The sequence below is a fragment of the Opisthocomus hoazin genome, chromosome 7 (assembly GCF_030867145.1).
Source record: "Opisthocomus hoazin isolate bOpiHoa1 chromosome 7, bOpiHoa1.hap1, whole genome shotgun sequence".
NCBI lineage: Eukaryota > Metazoa > Chordata > Aves > Opisthocomiformes > Opisthocomidae > Opisthocomus > Opisthocomus hoazin.
Genome location: NC_134420.1, coordinates 56,808,905 through 56,834,008, shown reverse-complemented (window position 1 = coordinate 56,834,008; position 25,104 = coordinate 56,808,905). Strand labels below are relative to the sequence as shown.

General features: G+C 44.2%; 1 protein-coding gene across 2 annotated transcripts in view; it reads left to right on the top strand.

Moving 5' to 3' along the window:
- The window catches only part of ITPK1 (inositol-tetrakisphosphate 1-kinase), a 154,064-nt gene that overhangs the window by 111,800 nt on the left and 17,160 nt on the right, over positions 1–25,104 (top strand). For both annotated transcript variants that reach the window (XM_075426234.1, XM_075426233.1), the window contains one exon: positions 23,618–23,716. In XM_075426234.1, coding sequence (XP_075282349.1) covers positions 23,618–23,716 — 99 coding nt within the window. The remainder of the gene's footprint in view (positions 1–23,617; positions 23,717–25,104) is intronic.

Sequence of the window (25,104 nt, the reverse complement as noted above, 5' to 3'; positions counted from 1 at the left end):
ATAGACCTTAATGCCAGTTATTACAAAGTAGTGAGAGAACAGATATTCAAACGTCAGAATTTTCCTGTCAGGACATGACCATAGCAGTTAGACTTTCAGGAGAATAAACAGTGAAAAAGATTTAAAAAAAAGAAAATTCATCTTTTTTCTCTGTCCATATCAAGTAACATGCTAAAAGAGGATACTAAGAGCAAATGAAGCAGTTTTTGATTGCTTACCCTCAATTTCAGGTGTCACCAGTGCTGGAAGCAGCTCTTCTCATACTGCAGCTCTCTTCTCACGCTAGTGAGAAGAAAAACATGATTTGAGAACATCTGCTCTAGTTCAGTAGATGCAAGCATCAAACAAGGTTATTTGTAAGAGAACCTGAGGCCACCTAGTTCTAGGTTGCACACGTGTACAAGACTAGAGCATGAATTCCAGTGGAGAGTGCCTATTCCTAAAAAAAAAACCCAGACGAAATGTGCCAATATGTAAACACAGATGCCTTGCCTACAGGCTAAGTCTGGGTGCAGAGCTTGACAGACACCGTCTTCTGAGCGTCTGGAAATGTGTGCACGTTTCTCCCTTCCCATTTTATTAACTCTTGGTTGTGCCAGGGCTCCCACTTGGGGAGGATTTCTGACCTGCCTGGTATTTGCCAGTTTAAAATATTGTAAGTTCATTCCACAATGAGCTTGAATTCCTGGTAATAGCCACTTTTCCCACCAAGCTGGGGAAGGAGGAGTGAGCGCAGTTTATGTTCTCTTAATGCAAGCTCTCTCTATAAAGACAAGTATACTGGTGGCAGCGGGGTTGCTTCTCTAGGCTCTTGTGAGCGCTGGCCGCTTGACCACTAGGGCTGTACTCATGTGAGGTCTTCCCACTGAACATCCCCTGTGCCCCATCCACTGCGTCCCATTGCTGCAGTCACCTGTCTGCATGGGATGTGGCCCGAGACTGTGCAGTTCCAGGGCACAATATAAATTTTTCAGTGACTCTTGTCAATGAGGAAGTGTGTTTATAGAAGGACCAGGAGGATTGTAGCACCAACCTTGATGGACTGACAGTGTTTAATAAAATTTTAGGGTTAGTTTTAATTTGCATCTGACCAGGAAGTTTATGAAGCGGTTGGAGTGAAAGTGGGTTCCCAATTTAACCCATGCCTGAATTAAAGTACCTCCGAACCTAGCCACAGATTACTGTGTTCAGGTTATCTGGGATAAGACTATAATCTGAGTTAACGACACCATATGCAGGTGTCCTTCCATACCAGCAGTAGATCTGTACTTCATTGGTAGCACTGGATTAAGCACAGAGTCTAATGCCTAGTCTTTTGGTTTTTAGCCATTCAGACGGTGATGGTTGTCTCACTACTGCAGAATACTTGTGGCAAGCAAGAACAATGAGAAGAGACTTCAGATCGCAATGTCCCTAAAAGTAGCCAAAACCTAAAGCAGTGGGTTTTTTTTCCCCATCCTCATCTGTCAACGTCTCCAAAATTGTAGTGTCACATTATTTTCTCTCAAGCCCTTCTCTGTTCAGTTTGCCTAAACCCAAGTTAAAAAATCAAGTGTTTTGAGAGACATAAGGGGTACAACAGACTCGATGGGACCTCTGGCTACCTGTCGTCCTCCATCTTCTTTTGCTTTCTCAGTGGTAAATTAAGGCCAGTGTCAGTGCCGGGCTTTGTTGACTGTTGACAGAAGAAGGGTTACAGAAATTTAGTACAGGTTGTCATTCAAGCAATATAAAACATGTTTAATAAGAACAACCCTGGGGATCCAACGTGAAGGAATTTGCACAATTAAACACTTTTCTTACGCTTGCTGTCCACCTTAACTCACTCTCCTCTTTTCTGCTTCACCAGCTAATCTCCAAAAGTACTTGTGGGCTTTCAAGTTTGATCAGATTGCATGGAGCAGCCTCTTGGAAGAAGGGATCAGAGAAAGATTAACACCACTGGGAACTTGGTGTTTACAGTTTCAGTGGTATGATTTAGCTTTCTCCTTTATACTGACTGTCATTAGGGTTAAATAAATGTCATGGCTTTTAAAAACAGTCCAGAAGAGAGAGATACTGCTTTGTTGTTTGAAGCAAAACATATCTTTAGGGTTGAGCAACATGTCCAGAGTTGAGATAGAATGGTAATTAAAATTAATGATAATTTAGTGTGATGATCACGGTCACGGTTGCATCTAGCCATGAGCAGTGTGTGATGCAGGAGAAGCGTGCTTTACTTCCAGGCTGTATCTTTTTCCCAGTAAAGGGGTAGTTCTCATTGCCAGGCATGTATTAGCACAGAAGCCTCTGAATTTATAGCTCCTTTTCAAAGTAAAAGGAAGAAGATGGGTTACGGAAGGGAGTCACGGAGATCTGGTTCCTTTCATGCTACAGTGGACTAGGGATGCCTGTGTAATCAGCTGAGCACATCTGCTCTGGGAGGGGGGAGAGCGATAGCGTTGTATGGAGTTTCTCCAGGATTCAAAACCAGCATCTGAGCAGCTTTCTGAGCCCCAAATCAGACACGTCTGCTGCTACAAAGCAAATACAAAAAAAAAAAAAAAAAAAAAAAAAAATCCAACTACAAAATCTGATTCTTGATTTAAAGTTAACCTAAAGTTAAAGCTTAATTCCAGCTATATGCTGTTGCCTGTCGTCTTAGTTGGAATTGATGAGCAGAACATATATAGTATGGCAGTTTTTGTTTTAAATGAGGCAAGTGGGGTTTTTTGGGGTGTGGACGTGGTGTATTTGGACAGTGGGGGGTGTTAAGCGAGTGGATTCCCTGCAGGCATCACACCTGAACGTTGTTCCTTGCCTACCTTCATGCTAGTCTTTGAAAAATCACATCTAGACACAGTTGTGGATGAAAGTCAGAGTCTGACAAGCACTACCAAATTGTGAGTTGGGCCTGCAGTGCTTGCTTTGAAGCAGGAATCTCGCCTGTTCTTCTGAACACAAGGGTGAGAGGATTTACAACCAGAGTTATAACTCTGCTGAAACGTGCTCCCTTCCGAACTTAGAAAATTTAAACAAAGAGCTAACTATTGTTTCGTGATCTTTTTAGAGCGGTTTCTACTTCTTAATAACCAGGCTTGTTGGTTTAGTGCACTTCAGTATGAGAGGTAGGGATTTCATGTAGGAGACCATGTTCAAAATCTGACCTGCATCTGTGAGTGTAGTATTCTCTTGCATTTCTCCAGTTTCTTCCAACCAAATGTCTTGTTTTCTTTCAGAAAGTGACTGTTCTAGCCTTAGAAGGGCAACATAATAACCCGGTACATTGAAACACAACCTAAGTAGCCTAAAGCCCCAAAGCAATATTGAGAATTGTGACTTTTTCTCCAAGGTCTTGTGCAATATATACAAGATCATCTGGTTGCCTGTGCTGTTAAGAGTCTCTACTAAAGACTCAACATAAGTCTTTGAAGGCAAAATCAAAAATTTTCTGACAGAAGCTTGCACTGTGTTACCGAAATGCTTTGCTACAGCGGCCAGGCCCTATGTTTTCTGTCCCCAGTACAGTAGCTTCACTGGCAAAGGATTTGATTGAGCTGAAATACAGAACTCAGAACTTCTTGAAGCAGCTGAGAGGGCAGCACAATGGAGGCCTGTGTGAATCAGGGGCAGCATGCTGCTGATGCAGGGGAACAGAAATTTGTCGTTTCTTCTGGTAAATATGAAAGTAGTAGGTGGTAAACTTAAAAAAAAACTATTTTCACTATCCTATACTGCATAGCTAAACAAGGAAACTCAATGCCATAGGAAGCTGTGAATGCCAATTTGTGTGAGTTTGAAAAAGCAATTAGATTGACGACAGAAAAAACTATTGAGAACGGATAAACCCTTTACTTTCTTGAAGAAGTCCCTAAATGGCTGCTGCAGTGGGGTGTCACGTGGACAGTGTAAGCTTTCTGTGGCTTTATACTCTTCCCTAGACATGTGCCATTAGCCTTTGTCTCTGCTGATTTGTTCTGTTACGATCAGGTGTTGTCCTGATGCTGGAAAAAAACTCAAAAGCAAAACAAATGAGCAAGGGATGCTGAAGACCTTCCTGGCAAAGAGGAAGGAGAAAAGGAAGTGGGGAACCTAAAGGAAAAAAGGTACAGAGAAACAAAGTGAATACTAGGGAACAGTTTCCACGGGAGAGTGTGGACACGTACCCCATCACTACAAATGCGTGTCTGAGTTTCTATCCTTTGGAAACATCACAGGGCTCCGCAAACCTGGAATGCAAAGGATGAGCCTCATCCTGGGGAACGAAAAACACCTTCCTGGTTAGATTAATCTTTTTGGTCTCTTAGAGAGACCACTCTTCTCTGGTGGTCTAGGATAAGCCTAAACCATAACGAAGACTAGAAACCCATAAGCTGGTTCACAGGGTGTGTCTATGTCCCGTCCCCTCTTTTTACTCCTATTGGTCATACTGTAGTCAGATGGATATTGAAATAAAAAGCCAGCTGACATCTTTTTAGTCTTCTCGGATGAGAATCTGAAATGAAATGCATGTGAAGTTACTTTAAAGATGTTGGTGCCGGTGCCTGCAGGTTGTAGCTGCTGGCTGAGGTGGGATGCTGCCTGTGAGGAGCCCGCCTTGTGCTGAGAAGGAGGTTTTGAATGACTCCTGGGCTGTGTTCTCCCAAAGAAGCGGTCTGAAATTTGGCTGACTGAAGTTTAACCCTGGATTTTGGCAGCTTTATGTGAGGCAGAACATAATGACTAGACTCATGCTGCAGAATATAAGTGCTTTTGAAATGGGATGCAAAGGTTAAAAATAAATTAAAATTAAAATCCTTGGGTATTTTTTGAGGGAAGCCAAAGTGAAATGAGTACAGGGCTGTGCGGAAGTCATCATGACCTGTAATAAATGAAAATCCTTTAAAAATCTCAAGTTGGTTCTTAGAAAGATACATTTTTAAATGTGGGCTCTGAGGCTTCTCTGGGATTTCCTGCTTAGTAGAATAAACAGAAAGGGGAGAGGTAACTTCATTCATACCTAGCTTTCAACCTCTTGCATGTGAATAAACAACAATTGCCCAGTTGGCAGTAATGTTTGCAGTGCTTCATTTTCCACTGTGCTACATGAACATCTGTCCTACTATTTGCCTTTCATACAGAAAATGAATTTCTTCTTGTCTGAGGTAGACTTGCAAAGTATTTATAGAGAAAGAGCTATAAAACTACACCAATATTATGGAAAATATCATGAGTGTGTTGGCTAGCTGACAGGGGTATATTTATAAAATACTCTCTTGTTCAGGCAGACTTAAGAAACTGGCATAGAGGAAGAGGACAGGGTATTCATTTCAATAACAGACCAATATCCATGCCAAAATGAACATAATTTCTGTTTCGTGGTATACAGAGCAGGGGTCATCCACAGATTAAAAAGCAAATTCAAATAAGCATCTGGCTCAGCCTCACGGGGGAAGAGTACAAACTGAATAAAGCACATAATGTAGAAGAGTTACAGTTTCAAAAGATGCTGAGATACCATCTGTGTGCCCTGAGCGTGCCCTGGCTTAGATATGTCTTCCTGTTTGTTGTAGCCAGCAGAAGCTGTGGCAGTGCCGTCCTCCTCAGGATCTCACTTTATTTGCCTTCTCTGGCCGTGAGGTTGCATTGATCTAGGAAGCCGCCTACTGCTGCTTTCCTTTGCAGTAAGATTCAGTCCTGACACCACAGGGGGATTAAGCCCCTGGCGCCTCCAGCAAGGTGGCTGCATTGGTTTCCCACTGGTTGTTCCAGTGGCACATCCGAACGCTAATTGCTGTACTGTCATAGATCATAGAATGGTTTAGGTTGGAAGGGACTTAAAGATCATCTAGTTCCAACACCCCCCCACCATGGGCAGGGACATCTTCCACTAGACCAGGTTGCTCAAAGCTCTGTCCAACCTGGCCTTGAACACTGCCAGGGAGGGGACAGCCACAACTTCCCTGGGCAACTGTTCCAGTGCCTCACCACCCTTGCAGTAAAAAATTTCTTTCTTCTATCTAATCTAAATCTACCCTCTTTCAGTTTAAAGCTGTTCCCCCTTGTCCTACCACTCCATGGCGTGGTAAAAAATCCTTCTCCAGCTTTCTTGTAGGCCATTTTCATGTACTGAAAGGCTGCTGTAAGGTCTCCCTGGAGCTTTCTCTTCTCCAAGGCTGAACAGCCCCAACTCTCTCAGCATTTCCTCACAGGAGACGGGTTCCAGCCCTCTGATCATTTCTGTGCTCTTCTCTGGACCTGCTCCAACAGCTCCATGTCTTTTCTGTGCTGAGGGCTCCAGAGCTGGATGCAGGACTCCAGGTGGGGTCTCACCGGAGCAGAGGGGCAGAATCACCTCCCTCAACCTGCTGGCCACGGATGTGTTATGACTAAAGGCCGTGGATAGCTTATGGTTGAAGTAAGTGTGAATGTAACATGTGTCCTGTCCTCACCTGAACTCTGGGTGGATGCTTGCCTTCTTCCCCAGCCTCACACCAGAAAAATGCAAGTGAATTGAGGGCTCACTGGGAAGGAAGGGGCCTTTCTGGTTTTGTGGTTTCGTCATCAGTCAGTCTTGGAGCTAATACTTACTTTCTATGAGTCTGCTGGAGCGTAAAGCCCGTGTCCTTGTGCCCCGAACAGGGCTAACGGAAGGCAATGATAGAGTTTAGTTCTATAGGGTGCGTTTAGTTGATGCAGCACCAGAAGTCAAGTAATGACTGTATTAAGTGCTCTGAACCAAGATCATGTCCTTGATCTCTCATTTAGGAGGAGCAGGGTATGAGTCCTGTTAAACTTTGTCTTCTTTCTGTTCCTAACTCCCTGTTCCTACCTGGAAGCAGGAACTGTTGCTCTCAGATGAACGAAGTACACAGAATGCTTCCCTCCTCTGTGTGTTGCTATGAAAGTGATCTGCAAAATCAAGTAGCAATAGTGACAGGTTTTTGCATGCACGAGGTAGGCTTGCTGCCGCATGCCCTTTGTTGGTACCCCGTCGTCTTGGTTGGGGCTCTTGGGCACTTTCAAAAGCTGTGACAGCCTAACCACTGTCAGGATCACAGCCATGGCCTTTGCAGCATTATCCAACGTGCGATCATCTTTTTTTCACAAGAAAGTTGGCATGTTCTCTGCTCTCCCTTTTAGTAAAGCACCAAATCCCCCGACGGTTTCCTGCCTTTGTGCTCTGCTGTGCGCTGTGCAGACAATTCCTGAGGAACTTAGAGACAGTTATTAAACACTTGACAGAGAACCTTGAAGTGTTGATGTTACATGCCTGAAGATTGGAAAATATTGGCACCTGCTGTGATTCTCTAGTTCTGAGCACAGATATTTTATTTTTCTCCTTCGCTGTCTCAGTTTAACAGTACAGTCAACTCCTCTTCCTGTGGAGACGTTGTGAGGAGTGCTCAGGGTATTTCCTCCTCTTGTTCTGCTAAAGCTAAGGGTTTCCCGAAGGCAAGCATGTTGTCAGGCTGAGCCGTGGTACGCTCTTGCCTCTTCTCAGGTCCCGTGTCACCTCTGACTCCTAGTACATTTTTGGAAACAAAACATCGCCCCTACTCTTGGAGTGAGAATCCTGCTCTGTAACTGGCGGCACGTTGTATTTTGGCATGGGATGAATGAGTTTCTGGAATTGCCTGTACAAGTCTCATATGTCTAACTACAGCATTTGGCTGCTGCAGTCGGTGTATAAATGTGACTAATAGTCAGACTTTCTGGAACAAAACAAATGCTGGTACTCCCCAGGTTGGTGTCCTGGTAGGGTGCTAATGCGTCCTTGTTTGGCATACATAGCATTCCTTCCCGGATCTTTTCTGCTTGCTGAGCTGAATTCAGCAGCACTGAGAAGCAGCAGCATTCTTTCCCACATTGCATCTCAGAGAGAAGCTGCTGAAGTCAGGTTTTGAAAGTGGTTGGTTCCCTGTGAGACAGAAGGTACATCTCTCCTGCTTTTTAGCATGGTGTTGAGTTTTACAGCACCCTGTCCACAGTGGCCTCATGTGCTCTCTTGCTCTTTTCTCTGGTAGTGTGAAGAAATTACCCAGAAAAATCTGTATGTACTCTGCTGCTTAACACGTAGCGCTTTGGTTTCTGCCAAAGAATGGCACCAGTGCTGGCCTCAGGGAAGAGGAAGGAAAGCTAAAATGTTCTTGTCAGGGCAAAGCGCTGATTTCAGAAGTCCTCTGTTTGCATAATCTCATCTTTTCCAAATACAAGTTCCAGTCAGCAACAGCAGCTCCCCGCCCCAGAGAACCGGTGTGTTTGTACAGCACGTGTCATGCTTGTTTCTGAAGTGCTTAGAGTGCTGACATGCAGGTCCTTGTGTTTGAGAGGCTCTACAGAACTGAGCACGTCTGGATACCTATGTGGTGCTGGTGGCACAGCTAAAATTACATTAGGTCATCCGTGCGCACAAAGGCCAAAAAAACAACCTCTAGTAATCACAACAATGCAACAACATAAAGTTAAAACCAAGCAAATGGACAAGGATTTGAGCTTTCAGATGCAAGAGGAAAACTCATATAAAGCTTGAGCCCTGTGTCTGTGTTATGTATCTTTGCAAATCCTAACATTATTTAGGATCATGTTCTACATTCTTGGAATAAACTAGAAGGCTTATACTGTATGTGATGGTCATAATTTTATAAACTTTTCCACTGCACTTTTGCACTGCAGTATTTGTTTCCTTTCTCTATATTTAAATGCCTCAATAAGCATCATTCAGCTGTTGCACTGCGAGGGGCTGGTGACTCAGGACAGACCCAGGAACTGGTAAGTTCTTGGTTCAGATGGAGGAGGCATGAAAGATGAGGTTTCCCATGCCTGTCCACAGGCTGTCTCTTGGGGAGTCCTTCTAGGGTTTTGTCTCTTGTCTGTAAAATGGAGTGGTGATGAGCGCTGCGTTTGTGCAAAGGGAGAGATCTCCAAATGAGGAGTGCTGGTTGAGAGTCTGGGAGAATTGCCGGTACATCCTGAGCCAGCACCTGCTGCTGAAACCATCGTTGCTTTGGTTGGTTCACTGAGGGTCTGCTTCAGCTTTCCTGGCAGTAAAATGAAAGCCCCATTGGATAGCCCAGGGATGCTGGAAGAACCCTTGATGCATGTGAAACTTTGTGTATTTGGAAAAGTTTGTGTAAATGAAATATACATCAGTGACAGAAACCTGGATTTTCTGTGGGCTTTCTTTCGTCTGCATTTTAGCTAGTTGAAAAGTTTAATCTTAGTATTTATTCTGTGGTTTTTTTAATCATTGCGAATACAAGCTATTTCTTTTCATCTACTAGGATGCAGATTAGTAAGGACGTGACTGTATGTCTCAGAAACCTACTAATTGCCCTTGAAGCATTTAGCTTTCCCAGACCTATGGATACATTCCTCCTTTTGGAAATGCTTTTTCTCTGAATGTGTTCTGTCGCCCTGACTTTGTTACAGTATTTTCCTTCTGTCGAAAAGAGAGTACCCGGATTCCTGAAGCCTGGAAAAAGGTCATTAAATAGATCAGACAAAAAGGAAATAGCATGTCTACTAAATCAAAGATGTTTTATACAAACCATGATGGATCATGCTGAGAGCTGTCTAGCTTGTTGAGCTTAGCAATGTTTCTCTCCTTGAAAATTAGCCAAGAATTTAGCTCTTTCCATAACTTTCTAATCCACCTACACAGCAGAGTTCATATCCTACAACTGGTATGGTATGAACCCAGCATTCTTCTGACTGGGTAGTCTAATGCTTCTTTGATTACAACATAATGAAGAGTAGACTTTAGCCTGTGATTTTACTTACCCCGTTAGTAACTTTTAAATTCTTTTGTGCAGGACGTGTTGTATGTAGAGCGTAGGTTTTCTACGTGCCTTTGCAGCATTGTTGCCCACCAAAAAGTGGGCTGGCAGGCAGTCAGCAGGTGCAAATGAAGGTGAAGACTCTTAAGTCTTTGCAGCTATTTACTTCTCAAAGAAGTGCATTTCCTGAAGACACAGGATGTTCCTTTTCCTTTGGGAAAGGATCTGATGAAAACTGGGAATTGACACTGAACAGAAGGGGAACTTTCCTCTGATCAAATACTCTGAGACGCAAAGTATGATGATGCTTTCTAAATGGATGTGTCTGTGTGGCTCCAGGCATCTTCCAGAGGGTCCATCTCTCAGTCGCCATCGTGCGTGCTGTCACTCGCTGTCATGAAAGGGCAAGCCCTTGTTACTTCATGACCATCTCAAAGGGCTCCCAGCCCACTTTGTGCTGAGTAGCTACAGGGTGGATATGATGTAGTCTGGCCTCCTAGGAGTCTGCGTCCCCTGTATTTCTTGGCATAGGTGCAGTATCTCTGGGGAGTGGTGGACAGTTGACCAGCAGTTCGAAGCGCTTGCTACGCAGCTCCCTGCACCCCCTCAGTGTCCATCCAGCCTGCGGCTATGCTGTAGCTCAGTTGTCTTCAATTCCTTCATGATATTTGAGGCTTCCTCCTCTTGAGGTATTACTTGGCTTTTTCGTAGATACTAAATTGACAAGACTAATAAATGTGAGACATTTCTTTATAACTTTCAATTTGTTGGATATATTGACAAGGAGAGATGTAAAAAGGATCCAGCCACCCAGGGAAAGAAAAAAAGTGGTTGAATTTTGGCAAAGGGGGAGGAGGAAGGACCTGGTTTTAGAAGTGTCACAGAAGGATTTCATTCTTGAGAGAGCTTTTGACGAGATGGCAGTGTAGGTGGGAAGGGGAAGGTTAGAGATGGCAACAGGGCTGAGTCATCAGTTAGAAGAGCAGGTGGGACTCTGGGGTGGACTAAAAGGACAACCAGCAATGTGTGAGAAGACCTGGAGATAGTCCTTTAGCTAAAGGATCCACAGGATGAGAGGACCTAGACAGTGAATATTTTGCTTCATTCATAAAAGGGAGGGGATAAAAAGAGATAAATGAAGAAGTGGCCATTATATGTAGAAAGCATAGCAGTTTATAAAATGTTTACATTTTAGGGGAAGCATCTCACACACACCTTAAATCATGACTAACTGGTTTTTAAGCATCACAAAGATAGCTGTTATATCAAGTCTTAAATGGATAAGCCAGTGAAAAAAAAAGTGTACCTCAGTACATTTGGTCCTTCTGTCAGCAGATGGGAACTACTTGCAGAGGTCGGTACAACTGCTCCAGCCCAATGCGGTACAGAGAGATACACAGAAAATAAGATTCCCCTCACTGTGTGAGTCCAGTTAGGCAAGAGCAGGAGGTGTAATCCAGGGCTAATATATTGTTACAAGCAAAAGATTCATTAAGCAGCAGCAAGCCTGTGCTGAGGAGCCCAAGACGAAACCAGAGACACGTTTAGAGTCAGCTGGACTAGGGTAATATTTGCACTCCCTTTTAAACAAGTAAAATTATACTAGTAAGTTTATTTGGGAGCTAATCTTTGCCGAAGTGGAGAATATGATTCAGGAGACTATTTGTCCGGGCCAGTGCTGCTAGATATAAACTGAGGAAATTGGCCATGAGCTTTCTGTCCTTCTTGGGCTTTCCTTCAGGGCATTTCTGCACGTGGACATCTCCTTCACCCTTGCTGTCGCACTTCTTTGGCAGGAGATGGTAGCTGGTTCATGAATTAGGAGTCAGTGTAGTATCTGAAGCCAGAAAATGATATGTCTTTCTTTGTATATTCTGGCTATACAGGTCAGCATTGTTTCCTGTAAGACAGGAATGCACATTTCGGGAAAACAGGAAGATTACGTTGCAGCAACAGTTCTGTGAAGGTAGCTGTCTGGCAACGAAGGACAGTTCATTGCACCTGACACTGTCTAGCTAGAAGTTGCATGTGTATTCAGTACTAGGAGTCTACGTTTCTCTGCAATCAGTGGGCAGAGGTAGATATGTCCAGAAGTTGTTAATCTTACACTGTTGAATATATAAGGTAAATGACCATCCAGATGTGCCCGTTTCCACTGGCTATGCTGGTACACAGACAGCTCGCATACACAAGTTGGCTGGAGTTAGGTGAGATGAATTTCCCCTCTGTCACGGTTTTATGTCAGCATGTGGCTTCTGGGAGCTTGCAGCCACACTGAGGAGGCTGCTGCTGCAAGGTGCCCGGTGCTGCCGTGTGTGATGGCATGTCGGTCAGGGGCTCTGCGCTGGTGGAGCTGCCGTTCTTTCCGCTGCCTTTTGATTGCCGTCTCCCTCCTGCCCAAGCTTTAGGACTTGCTGCTCTGAAGCATTGAGGTTTTCAGGGAATAAGAGGCTTCTGGCTGCTGCCAGCTGCTTGACATGCCCAGCATCAAACCAGGGACTCGGGCATTGATTGCACCAAAGATGGGGCCAAAGACGCAGCGCCACGGCACAAGAGAAGATAGAAATAGAAACCACTTTGTTCTGGATACTGCTAGAGGGTGGCATCTTAGCACATGATATCCACAGAAATGCCAAGCTTGGACACATGCCCCTTCCAATTCAGTGGCCACTGCCTTTGCTTCATTGTGCCAGCCAGAATCCTGGTGCACAGGATTTCCTCCTTGCAGACCATCAGCAGTGTGGAAATAGTGTCAACTCCCTAAAACAACACTGATTGGGGTAGTAGTGAGTAAGGACTTCTGGTCCTTGCCTTGCAACAGCTTCTCACAGGTTTTGCACAGTGTTTTGATCGTCTGGGATCCGGCGTGGGAATGCTGTTCCCTGCAATATCTACCCAGTGTTTTGCAGTTATTTAGAAAAAAAATGTACAGGGCTGTCTGAAGACTTTTTAACGGAAGAAACTAATCCAATGTAAACAAAGTGGTGTGTGTGCATTCCCTTGCTATTATTATATTATTATTATAATTATACTAACATAGTTATAACAGAAAAACATACACCGACAAAGCTTTCCCACGTAGATAGATTTTTGCTCTTTTTCTTTCTGATGTTTAAAATACATGTAGCATGTTTGTCTCAGAAGTTAATTCTTCTCATTGATTTTGGAGTGGGCCCTATCCACCCCACTTCGGAAAAATCACCAAGTCGCACCAGTCCCTGTAGTGGGCAGCGGCCTTGGTGCGCCATACTCCAGTTAAGCCATCACAAACAAGTGCAGAGCAGAATCCTGCAAGGACAGAACCAGTGTTTCACAGTTACATTTTTCCTAAGTGTTTCAGGATTGTCTACAAATCTACTTCAAGATCTTCTTTGAAAATACAAAATGTTTCTTAACAAACCTGTTCATTTGTCACTGTTTCTTCCACAGCACAAAGTGCAAGCTCTGAACAATGAGCAGGGCAGAAGGCAAAAGTCCTCCATTGTTAGAGAAGTTTGCTAACTTACTCAAAGACAGTGCTAGGGCAGGGTGTTACCTTCTTGTTCCCCATGTACATGTAAACTTGGGGCCGATGGTGATTTGCATATGTTGTGGAGTTGCTGTTTAAGTCTGTGCTTAGGTTTCTCTATCCTTGTGTAAATATATATTTGTTTCAGACTAAACAGTTCTTTCCACTGTTGTTACTGAAATACCATGTTCTTATGTTTCCTCCTTGATGCAGGAAGAAGTGCATTGCTGTTGAATAGTTGTGTTCTGGGAACATGCTTTACGTAATGAAACTCAAATTAAACCAACGGTCACCAAGTCTCTGGAAAATCCTTTTGACCTCGCAGCAGAGGTGGACCCACAACATAGCTGACTGGAGATGCTGAGCCACGGGGCTTGCTGTCAGCCCTGCTCAGCGGTGCAGTGGCAGCGATACACCTCTCCTACTGCTCCGTGTTATCTCAAGATCTTGCTCTGTTTTATAGATCTGCCTGTTATTTCTTGCACTTCACTTTGTGTTCACATACGTGTGAGTTGGTAAAGTAGTAAAAGGCAGGTAGTTATTCATATTTTCGTCGGTAACATGGTCTGGAAGAGAAGCTGAAAGTCCGTCCTGCTCCTCCCTGGCTCGAGCTGGGGCACAGCTGCTGCAGGAGTCTTGCTGTGCTGAGGAGGGTTGATCTGGGCATCGACTGATACTGTCAGAGTCCCTTCCAGCATGCCCCTGAGTCACTTCTCTATCTTGGAGGGAGTTTTGTCACTATTTCATACTCCTGGTGGACGGCTGCTTTGCCTCTGACCCAGCACATATAGATTGAAAACGGTATTTACTGAAAGCATTGGATATGCATTGTATAGTCTCTCCCAGGATTTAGCTTCCAAAAGCTCATTAAACTGATCTGGTTAAGGGCCATCAACCCTCTTAGATTAGAGCTATAAAGAGCTTCAGTGGAGTCTACTCTTCTGGGTACTCGGATGTCTGCAAATGAACTCTGTCACGGACAAGAAAAAGCTGCCTGCGTCATCTCTGCCATCATGCCCCCTGCCATAAATATACTCACTGGTGGTGGTCTTTTCTATTAGACACCGTACTCTGTGTAAGATACGGAGAGACTGACTCTTAAACCAAGAGGAAGTAACTCACCTAAGTCAGTGGAGTTACATGCAAATAAAATCAGTAAGGCATTCGGCACTGGGCCTTCAAGGCTCACCTTAGATTCCCAGGTATGATTAGCATCCCGCTGCGTGGAGCAAAATGGTGCTCTGCTGTGAATTTCTCCTGTGCCTCAGTTGGTTATGAGGAACCTTGGTGCTACATTGTCTGTTCCAATACAGGAGGGCCCTGGTGCTCACACCTTCCCTTCAAGCTCCAACACATAGTGTATAACAATATATTTGCACCAAATCTGGTGCTCCCTGGCCATTTTCAGGCTGTGTGTGTTTTTACAGGGAAGTGCAGACCACTAGCTGTTAGTCTCACCCACCGTCTAGGCCAGGGGACCCAAACCGGCATCCCACCAGCTCCTGTTCTGGAGGTGTGGAGTTTGCAGATGGGAATTTAGCTTGGAAATTGTTTTGTTCTCATCTAAGTAGTTTCTTAGCTCAGTATTTGGGAGAGGCAACATGAAATAAGCTGCACTTGGACCATTAGATACCTTTTGTATATCAGAGGAAGGAGTCGTATTTGGAAACTGGCTCTTAGTTCTGAGACTCATTTATCATTCTGTGTACTAGGGTAACCCATGTTGCTAAGAGTGCTAAAATCAGACTTCTGCTTCAGAATGGCAATTCTAAGTATCATTACTGTATCCAACAGATATGGGTAAGTGTGTGAAACAGCAGATACAAATGACTGTTTAAAGACAGCTGAGTTGACGTTAAACAGAGTTCAGGTATTCACACTGAACCTGGCATTTGCATTTTAATACAGAGCAGCCATGCGGAGCAGATTTTGCATTGTCTCTTCTGGAAATGCCTTTGGGTTTCACAAATATCAATACTTTCAATGCCAGGGTTCTGAGTAGAACGTTATTGGGGTGAAAATGCAGAAAGAATATTCTTTGAGTTTGGCAAACAATCCCTTTCATTTTTTTCCTTCATGAGCTAAATGGTTTTCATTCTTCCTATAATGCTGGAAACACTCCAGCCTGTAAAATGATTCCCAAAGTTTTGGTACAGCTTCAGTGCTCTGAGGAAAAAATGTTACTATTTCAACAAAAGCTGTTCTAGCAGGTTTTCTCCACCCTTCGTCATTACTTATCAGAGAGTTTTGCCTAAGATTCTTCTTTATTCAGAGTCTAAGAAGCACCAGAAGATTTATTTCCTTCTCCTGGAAAGTTGGTCCATTTGCCTCCTTTTTCTATGGTCAGATGGGCCAGAGTGCCTCCTGAAGAGCCTTTGCATGTGATGCTACTGAGAAACCTGAAAAGCAGTGGAGGAGGATGCATTAGGGTTGGTAGATAGTCCAGTCTCCTGGGTAATCCTGTTGAACTGCAGGAAATAGGCTTAGGTTTTGTGTAGAGCAAGTGTATAAACATTGCCAAAGTGCCGCATTTTTCGAACACCTGAAGTCATGTGTTTTAATAATTGGAGTTGTTATTTTAAATTCAACTGCAAAGCTTCCCATCCCTTGCATTTGCAAAGTGGTGGATAACTGCTTTTACCTATTGAAAAATAAGGCTCTTTGATGATGAACACGCATAGAATCATAGTTTGGAAAAGACCTCCCAGCCTTTACTCTGACACCTGAAGGACATAATCTTTCACCTCTTGCTACATTGCCATGAGCTCGCTTTATCAGGATGTGTAAATGAACGTGTTTCACCACAGGTCTGTTTTAGCTGGAGGCATGTCTGTAGCTGTACTCCTCTGCTGCCAGGTGCCTGTGAGGCTCCATCACCATGAGTAAGCTGAATGCTTTGCTTGCAAAACCTTCCTGTTTGAACCAGAGCACCCAAGAGATGAGGTGAATTCCCTTCTTGGGAATCAGAAAGGAGCATCCTGCTCGCTGAGGAAAGTGGGCCTAAGACGAAAGTCTAGATCTAAAAGGTAAGGGAGGGTCCTATACAGACCGTAGCTTTGTGAAATGGTTGTCTCTGAAGAAGAATTCAACTGGGGGAAAAAACCCTGTCAAGCTGGCTTTATGTTGACTTTTGCCTTTATTTATTCTTTATCTTCTGTCATTTCTCTCCAATCTAAGCTGAATTCATCGTGTTCAAAACCTATAATTAGTACTCCTAAATTGCATGGAAACGGCGAGTTCTTGAGAATTTTTCACATAGATTTTGTTTATATTCAATTGTGAGATTTCCTCACTTGCTGCCCAAAGGCTTCAAAATCAGTACTTTATTAGAATTGAAGACTATTGCTCTGCAGGTATTTCATTTAACATAGATATTTAGTGCCTGATTCTTTGTATGTCAAGCTAGGGTAAGGTTAAAATCGTGCGTCCAAAGCTGAGTCTGCTCTGCCCTCTTGTGTCTTTGGAATGTGCTGCCAAATGGTCCCCAAATACAGCTGCTTTATCATAAGAACTGGAAGTCTGTGTCCCCCATCCTCCCCCTCCGTCCCTCATCCCCAGTCCCGTCGTCCCCCTGTCTGTCCCCCCCCCCCCCAACTTAAAAGTAAGATGCAAACGCATGGCTATTCAGTTATGGATTGATTTTTCCATGATGAATACAGATTGACATACATTTGAACTAAATCTATTCTGCCAATATTCCTCACGCACACACATCTGAGGGAAAGGGAGAACAACTTGAGAGTATTTTACATACAGCTCACAAATGCTAGAATAAACCTGACTGAACACTCTGTAGAGTTGTGGTTTTTATAAATAAAGTTGTGGGATTTATGAAGCTTCAACTGAAAAATTATCTGCTAAAGGAAGGAGTGAGGAAGGGTTTCTTCCAGGTGATAGAGACTGGGCTGCTGTGAAGTTGTGGGTTGGCCTAGCTTGGCTGACTCCTTGACTTTTGACCTGAGCAGAAGTGACAGTCCGAAACTGTGATATGTTTACAGTGATTAAAGGGATTCTGAAGGGGAAAAAAACCCAGTCATGTAATGATTTAAATGAAGATACCTTCAAGATAAGGTTCAGCTGCATATTAAAAAAAAAACTAGCCAGCTTCTCTGTGTGGTTGGTTGGGTTTTTTGGTTGAAAATGAACTTAGGAGGCAGGGGTGAGCTGGAAATTCAGATTTCCTCCCCTTACTGTATTAGGAGAAAAAGACGTTGCCCTGGGTGTGCATCCTCTCTGTCCCCCCAAGAGCAGAGTGCAGCAGCATGAGCTGGTGGAGGCAGGTTACTGAAAATATATTTATTTTTAAAGGGGCTTAAGCTTTTTCAAATCATAGAGCCAACTGTTCTATTAAAAAGTGGCTTTTCTCAACGAAGTAGGAAGTTCAGAGTTTAAGACGATCTGCTGTAAATCTTTGAGATAGCTTAAGGCTGAACATTTACTCCACAAGCGCAGGATGATGACTGACCTGAGCCAGTCCTGGATGTTTTTCTCCTTATCTTAATGAGTGTTTACAGCAAGACCAGCACTTTTCAGGACCAGCTTTGTCGCTTCTCTGCATAGAGCATTATGCAATATGGAGGTCATGCACCCTGTTTCTTCAGAAATAACCCTGGCAGCCTTTCCAGCCACAGAGAGCAGCTTAGGCACAAGCTGTGCTCCATTTGTAATTGCTAAGTAGAATTAGAGGATCACACATTCACGTGCTTTGGGCCAAGTCTGTTGCGCACCAAGGGACTCAAGGCCTCCTCTTGTGCCCCTTTGACAAACTGCGTCCTCGCTCCACCTGTTCCAGAAGTTCACTGTACCAGCTTCATTTTCCATTCTTCTCAGCATGCCCCTCATTTGGTGCTCCTGTGACCTTCTGTGTGTAACAGAGAAGATGATGCTGCTAGCGAGACAGTGCTGAGCCTGGTCAGAAGATAGGGTATTCTTGAGTAAATACACCTTTAGTTTTATGTTTTTCCAATAACGCTCTCAGGATTTTGGTTGCTGATGCTCAGACTGAAGCTTCAAACAGGTAGTTTGCTCGGCTCTTGTAATGACCCCAGTAGCATCAAGAAGTCTTTTTCCTGAAACCCTCCTTAAACCAGCTCCATAAAGCCCCTCCTCGCCAAGGGGAGGCAAAGCCTCCTCCCCACTTTTCCAGTGGGAATGTGGAGGTAGGATGTGTTTGGTGGTTTGGTCATGGTCTCATGGCAAGAGGTTGGTGGTGCTGGGAATAAGTACTTGTTCTTCAGTCTCTCTGCTCTGCTTTCTAATCCCCAGATTAGGTAGTGAAGGATGGTGAATTACTAGGCAGGGAGATATATTTTGACTGTGAATGTGAAGTTTAATAGGCAGTGGCCACCTCAGGGCTTTTTCCCCTAGCCACAGGGTTTGAGCTGTCCTCACAGAAAATCTCTGACCGTGAGCTCTGTTTTTAAACTTCTTTTCTGAAGACAAAGTAATGCAGTTTGTTGATCCATGAATGCAGAGCATTTGGTCTGCAATTTATAATTTGTTGTCTTCTCTCTCCAAAATCATAAGGACCAAAGAAATCTGAATGGGGAACTATTTTATGGTTCATCTGTTCTCACGGTTTATTTTTTTCCCACAGTGATCCAGAGCTGCCCACTGTGTCAGTACCTCTTACAGTGCAAGCACCACTTGCCCTCACTGAACACCATTCAGGAACTGGCTTCTGCAGCCTTGTCACAGTGGTTTCCATTTATTATCACATAAGATTTGGTTCAGCTGGGCAGAGTCGTTTATTACTCGTTTGTCCTCTCTCTGTTTTGTCTACCTGCTGTGCAGGACTGTGTGTTCAGTGTTGGGTTTCTTGTGCCTTCTTTTCAGGGGTTTGGGTATCCTGTAACTGTTTGGCAGTCTGTCTGCAGGCCACCAGTGGCGCACAGGCACTGAATAGAGGAGCACTGTGCAACATCTCTTACTAAAGCAAATCCCAAGCATGAAGATTTCCGCCAATTCTCACTGCCAGAAAACTTTTTTGCCTCAGCCAGTATTTAGTCTGCATCTTCCCCTTCTTCACATCCCATTGCTCCTGTCCCTGTTGTTGAACTTCATCCAGAATAATCCCCTCCTTGGCACCAAAACCGTGGTTTGAGTACTCTTTCACCTCTCTCTTGTTGGTTAGCTGTGTTACTCATCCTGTAAACTGGACTTCATCAGTCATGTTTTCCACTTTGATAAGAACGTTGTTGCTCCATGGGAATGGATCAGTGTTCTGACAAGGCTCACCTGAGACATGCCAGAGCTGACTGCCCTGATGCTGTACGGGGGCAGGCGATGGCTGCCTGAACCCGCAGCCTGTTAGTGCCAGCTCCCCTGCTGTCCGTGAGCACGATCCCAGCCCTGATCTCTGTTCAAGGGTGAAGGAGGGATAAAGTGTAGGTAGCGGTAGAAGAACGGAAATGACAGCTGAAAAAAAGACCAGCATAGAGAAGAAATGGGTATGGGGAAGAGAAAAAAATGCAGAAAGTAAGAAGAGACGAGAAGGAGCTCCCTATGAGATCAGATAATCTTGAATAAAAGGGAGAGTAATTTAAGGAAAATATAAAAAGCAGACACCACAAATTTTGTGCCAAGGCATACAATAAAAATGAGGACAAAGACGGGGGAGGAACACAGTGACGGCGTTTTGACTTTTAGATTTAATTATGATGTGTTTTTTATAACAACAAAAATGCTACTGATGCTTTTGGAAGTTGTCTGAAGTGACAGCTGAACCCTCTTCTGATCTGAAGAGTCTTTCCTTGTTGCTGTTAAGTTGGCAGTGCTGGACCTGACATGGTCCACCTGGCATCCTGGCCATATTTCAAAGGCAGGTCTCTGAGAGACCACCAGGCACTTAAAAGAAAGAAATACTACTCTCTAAGTGTGCCCTATAAAATGTGCAGCCTCTTATATCACAGCAGTCCTTTGACTTGCGGAGAGATTTTTCCTGCTAATGTCTTTGGTTCAGTAAAGGCTGCATGAAGATAAGGTTAGTAATTATGGGTATCTGTTCATGTGGTTCAGTGTGTGTACCAAAAGCAAGGCAGGAAAGCATAGAAATTGCATTTGGAATAATCTCTTGGGAGCTGAGGGCACTTGTGCATAGCCAAGGATGGAAGATGAGGTAGAGTCTTTTCCAAACTTCCTGTTTTACAAGTCTCTTCCAGTCAGCAGCATCCCAACGCACAGCTCGGAGCTGAGTGCTGGTGGTAGAAGAGTGACAGCGTTGGCTCCTTGTGTGGGTTCCGGGCTGTATCAGGTCTGTGTCCTGACACACACACAGAGTTACTTCTGCTGGCATTGCACGGCTAATGCAGCTCCATGGGAGGCATGCCATAGCTGTGGCCTCATACTTTAGTAGTTCTCAGACTGCTTTTACATCAGAGTGCTTCATCCTCACCAGAACTCTCTGATGAAAATGAGACTATTGCTTGGTTTTAGGCTGGAGAGTTAGGTTATAGTGTCAATAGGAAGGGTCAGCAGTGGGGCCAGACTCATGTCGCCCATTCTCATCTACGGACTGTTATGTTTATTTGTTTGTATATTTGTTGTTGTCCTTTTTGGCAATGGTTTCCCGTGGTGACTGGTCACTATCGATTTGCGAAGAAGCAGTAACAATGGCCAAGGGTCCAGTGCCTGACCACAACTCAGTAAGATCCTGCTAAAGCGGTTTAACTCAGCGGGAGGGGAGGGAAGGGGAGGGTTTGGTGTCCCACTGGAAGTTCGCTTGCACTTTGTGGATTGTATGGTGGTGTTCCACACTGATGTAAAGCAGTATTGAGATTGACGCCCAACCACTGAATTAGGTCTATCCTGGACCTCAGTGCAGAACAGGTGTGCGGAGACTGCTGTCACTGATAGCAGGAGCTTGGTGATGAGAGAAAGCTTCAGCACGTGTTTGCCACCCTGGGAAGGAGAGGATCATCACTGGCAGCTGGAGGACTTTTTTTTAAACCTACAGCTACCTTCAGAATTGCAGTGTGTACAATTAAACTCAGAGCAGCTGTAGACCATACTGAAATCTTGTGTGGAGCAAGGGTTAGTTTGTCCTCGGGTCTGGCAGTGAATGGTCTGGTTGAGAGGCTTCGGTGGGCTAGAATTACTTTCTTGGTGGAGAAAATGCCAGTGCTGTGCAAAGTCAGCAGGAGCACTTTGAGATGCTGAGAGTCTTCTCTGCTAATTTTTGTTGATCCAGGTGGTGTTTTCTAAGTACAAAGAAATTACTGTTTGCCCCTTCTTTTATCTCCCCATGCAAGTGGCATGTATCCTCCCTGTCTCCCATTCCTGTTTGCATGGGAGAGAAACAGAGGGAAGTGAGATGGAACCATCCGTCCCCTTGCATCTGCACTCTGAAGGCAAAGTTATTTGTGAGCCTTAAGCATGTGGGTGGGAGGGCTGCCAAGCCAAAGTTGTTCCCGACTATCTGTAAACTAAATCTGATTCCTTAAATTCATCCAACTAAGGAACTTTCGCTCTGGCAAAAGCTTGTAAATATTACAGTACCTGTCACTTTTGGATGCCACTTTCTGTTTTCATAGCAGCAAACTGAAAGCTTTGAAGTCTGCGATGTTTTGTTTAACTTTGTAGAGGTTGACCTCAAAGCATCAATCTTTCTGCTCTTTTTAGGATGCATGAAAATAGTCTTTTCTTTTCGCAGAAAACTTTTTGTAGCAACAGTATTGCTAATGGCCAGAGTTCTCAGATATTCTCGGAATGCTGAAGCGTGTACTGAGATATGTATACCAAAATAGAGAGCGTTTTGTGTCTCTCTTATTTTCGGTGATTCGATTTTCTCTTCTGTGTGAGGGAACACACATGAACGTATACTTACAATGAAGCAAAAAGCATTAATTTAAAGTGGTTTCTGAATGCATGGCTCTTGTTGCATTGTGTAGTTCCATGCTGATGTAAAACGGTATAGTTCGTTTTGCTGGGGTTTTAGTTTACACGACTTTTCAGTTTCTGTACCATCTGCACAGCATAGCCTCCACCTGTTTGGCTTCTCTGTGCTCTCTGGGATATATGTGGATAGTAACAACAGTCACATTTTGCTTATTTTTAAGACAAGTTGCTGGTTGATACAAATCTGTGACTTGAGTTTGCCTGATACAGTTGCTTCCATCATTTATGCTGGTCTCCTGTTGCTGCTTGGAGGAAGGTGTCATGCTGTTTTTCTTGAAACAAGTCTTAGAAGTGAGTTTTGGCAGGCCCATTCTGAATTGCAGTTCGGTACTGTGCAGCTAACTCAAATTGTAACTCATTTGTGACTCCAAAGTTAACCTGGCCATAGCTAGAACTCCATGGAGGCAGTACTTTTAAAACTGTGCTCACTGAGGAGTTAGGTTGGATAGCTGCTTACTTGGGTGATATTCTTGTTTTGACTTTGTCAATGTGTCCACAGCTTTTGTCTGAAAGCCTTTGGGCCCACTGACCTGTCCCAGAACAGTGGCTGAAGCCAAGGTTCTCTTTGCACTGGAAATTGCAAGCCAGTCTTCTCGAGCAGTGGAAATCCGTGCTCAAGTACTTTGAGTCCTACAGTGCTTTCCCCCTTTACTGCTGCATTCCTAGGGGAACCAAAGTTCTCCAACAGTGAACAGGACGTGAATCCTAGAGTAGTTCAACCTCCTGAGTCACTAAGAGGGCTGGCGTTTGACTCCAGCCTTCCTGCAACCCTGTGTGAACAAGCACAATGTCGGCAGAAACACCCTGGAGCAGACTGACTGTGTTAAATTTTACCGTGGTTTCTGTGGTCTTTTCTCTGTAACCGAAGTCCACTGAGCAGTCTTGTCAAGGTGTCTCAGTGGTGCTCCAACGGGCTTTGCCAGACTGAATGAGCACTGCTTTCGTGTGGCAGAGAGGCACCGATGGACAGTGGGTGTGTTACATGGCTGGCACCTTGACTAAAGTAAATCTACACTGGAATCTGCCACCTGAGGGGCCCTACAGTAATGATGGCTTTGTGAGACTGCCACACTGCAGCCACACTTGCTGACTGATTTACAGATTTTTGTAAAATGCTTTAGGAAATTGTGCTTGAAGGCATAACATTAAGAGCTAAGATCCCAATTGCTTTCCACCTCACTGGCTAGGTCTTCTGCAGCTACATATTCCTAAGCAGGTGATCTTTTTTGCTGCCTAACTGTGAAAATATGGGCTTTATCTTTCCATTCAGATTACCTGAAAATTGGGCCTTTCGTTTTCTGAAATGTTTCCAGAAAAGCAAATTCAGGCCTGGCTGATAGTCTTTCCAGTGCTTTAATATCAGCAGTTAAAGTAAAGCTGACTGTCAAGAAGTAGTTAGTATGGAGACAGCTGGTAATGACGAAACTGAGAAGCTAAACCACTCGCCTCCATTTGGGTCTGTCTTTTTGTCTTGCAGATGAAAGGATCTGTTCACCACCCTTTATGGAGCTGACAAGTGCCTGTGGAGAAGATACCTTGCAGCTTATAGAGAAGAATGGACTGGCATTCCCATTCAGTATGTACATGAGCTTTTCCTTGGTGCTTGTAGTAGATTCTGAATATTGCACGTGCACCCCCAAGACACAGCCAACACTGCAGGAGCGTGTGTTTCATTGCCAAAGTGCCAGGGATGTTAAAACCTTCCTGAAACAAATGCTCTGAAGCAGTCTGCTTGGAATGTGGAGCAAAACCCCTCCTGTCAGGTTTTATTTTGCTTTTTATTATGTTCCTTACTTAGAACATCTTGCTACAGTAAAGATGCGTTCCTGGGAAATGCTAATAGTTCTAACAAACTTTGCCTCTTGCCCTAAACTTGCGCAGGAAGTTTCTTATGCCAGCTGTGTTCATTATTTTTCTGGAGAATATCACTGCCTTGCTGACTGCCACGTTTTTCACCCAACCCTCCCTTCCCCTGGTCCAGGCTACAAATATAATCTTAGAGGGTAGAAGAAAAAGTGTAAAAATGACTGTAGCTAGCAGTTTCCAAGGGCCCACAGCCTCAAACAGCTGCTATGAACTGTTAGTGCTTTGTAGCGAGTTTCGCTGGGGGGCTTGTGCTTTAATTCGTTCCTTTATTTGATTCCTTGCAGTGTAAAGTGAGCAGAATTGGTTAGTCGGTGTTTGTTCCCTTGGTGCTTGCCTCACTTGTAAAGTTCAGAGGTAAAGTCATGTGGAAAAAGCATGTTCTTCCCTCCCTGCCATTGCTCTTCCAAACGTGGCAGGTCTCCTGAAGCTAGATTGTGAAGCAGTAATGTAAAGCCCACTGAATGGCTTTGACCCCCTTCCTGTATCTGTGAGACATCGTACACCACTTTCCAAAATTTCAAGTTATCAACTTATTTTGGACTCTGATGCAGGCTATCTGCCTTTCATAGCTGCCTGTCCTTTTGCCTGGCAGTTTGACTCTTCCAACAATCCCCAAAGAAGTTTTATTCTATCCACCCCCTCACTACTTGCAAGTTTTGCTCTCCTCTGCTTAACGTATAAATAAAATCAGCTCTAGTCATCATGTGGATCCCAGGGTCTTCAGCTCTTCTCTGGTGTCATAATAACAGGAGCATGTTGTTCCTTTTCTCTTACTGGTTTTACGATGGAGGTGAGAACCACGATATACAGAGCAGATAGGGAATATGAATGAGAAAGAACTGCTGGGCTCTTTCTACTTTTTTAATCCCCCTTTATGGTTGCCTGCGAAAAATATGTTGTATCTTAGTTTGGTTCAGCCCATTTGGTTTCCTCCTCTTCCCCAAAAACAGGGAGGTAGGAAGAGTTGGTTTCCACTGTGTCTCTTGTTTTCAGGACAGTGGTGTTTTGTGGTACCTGTAAAGTAGCTCCAGCCTCAGGCAAAATCACTTACTTGTGAAGATGCGCTCTGAGCAGGCAGGATGGCAATACCAGTACTGG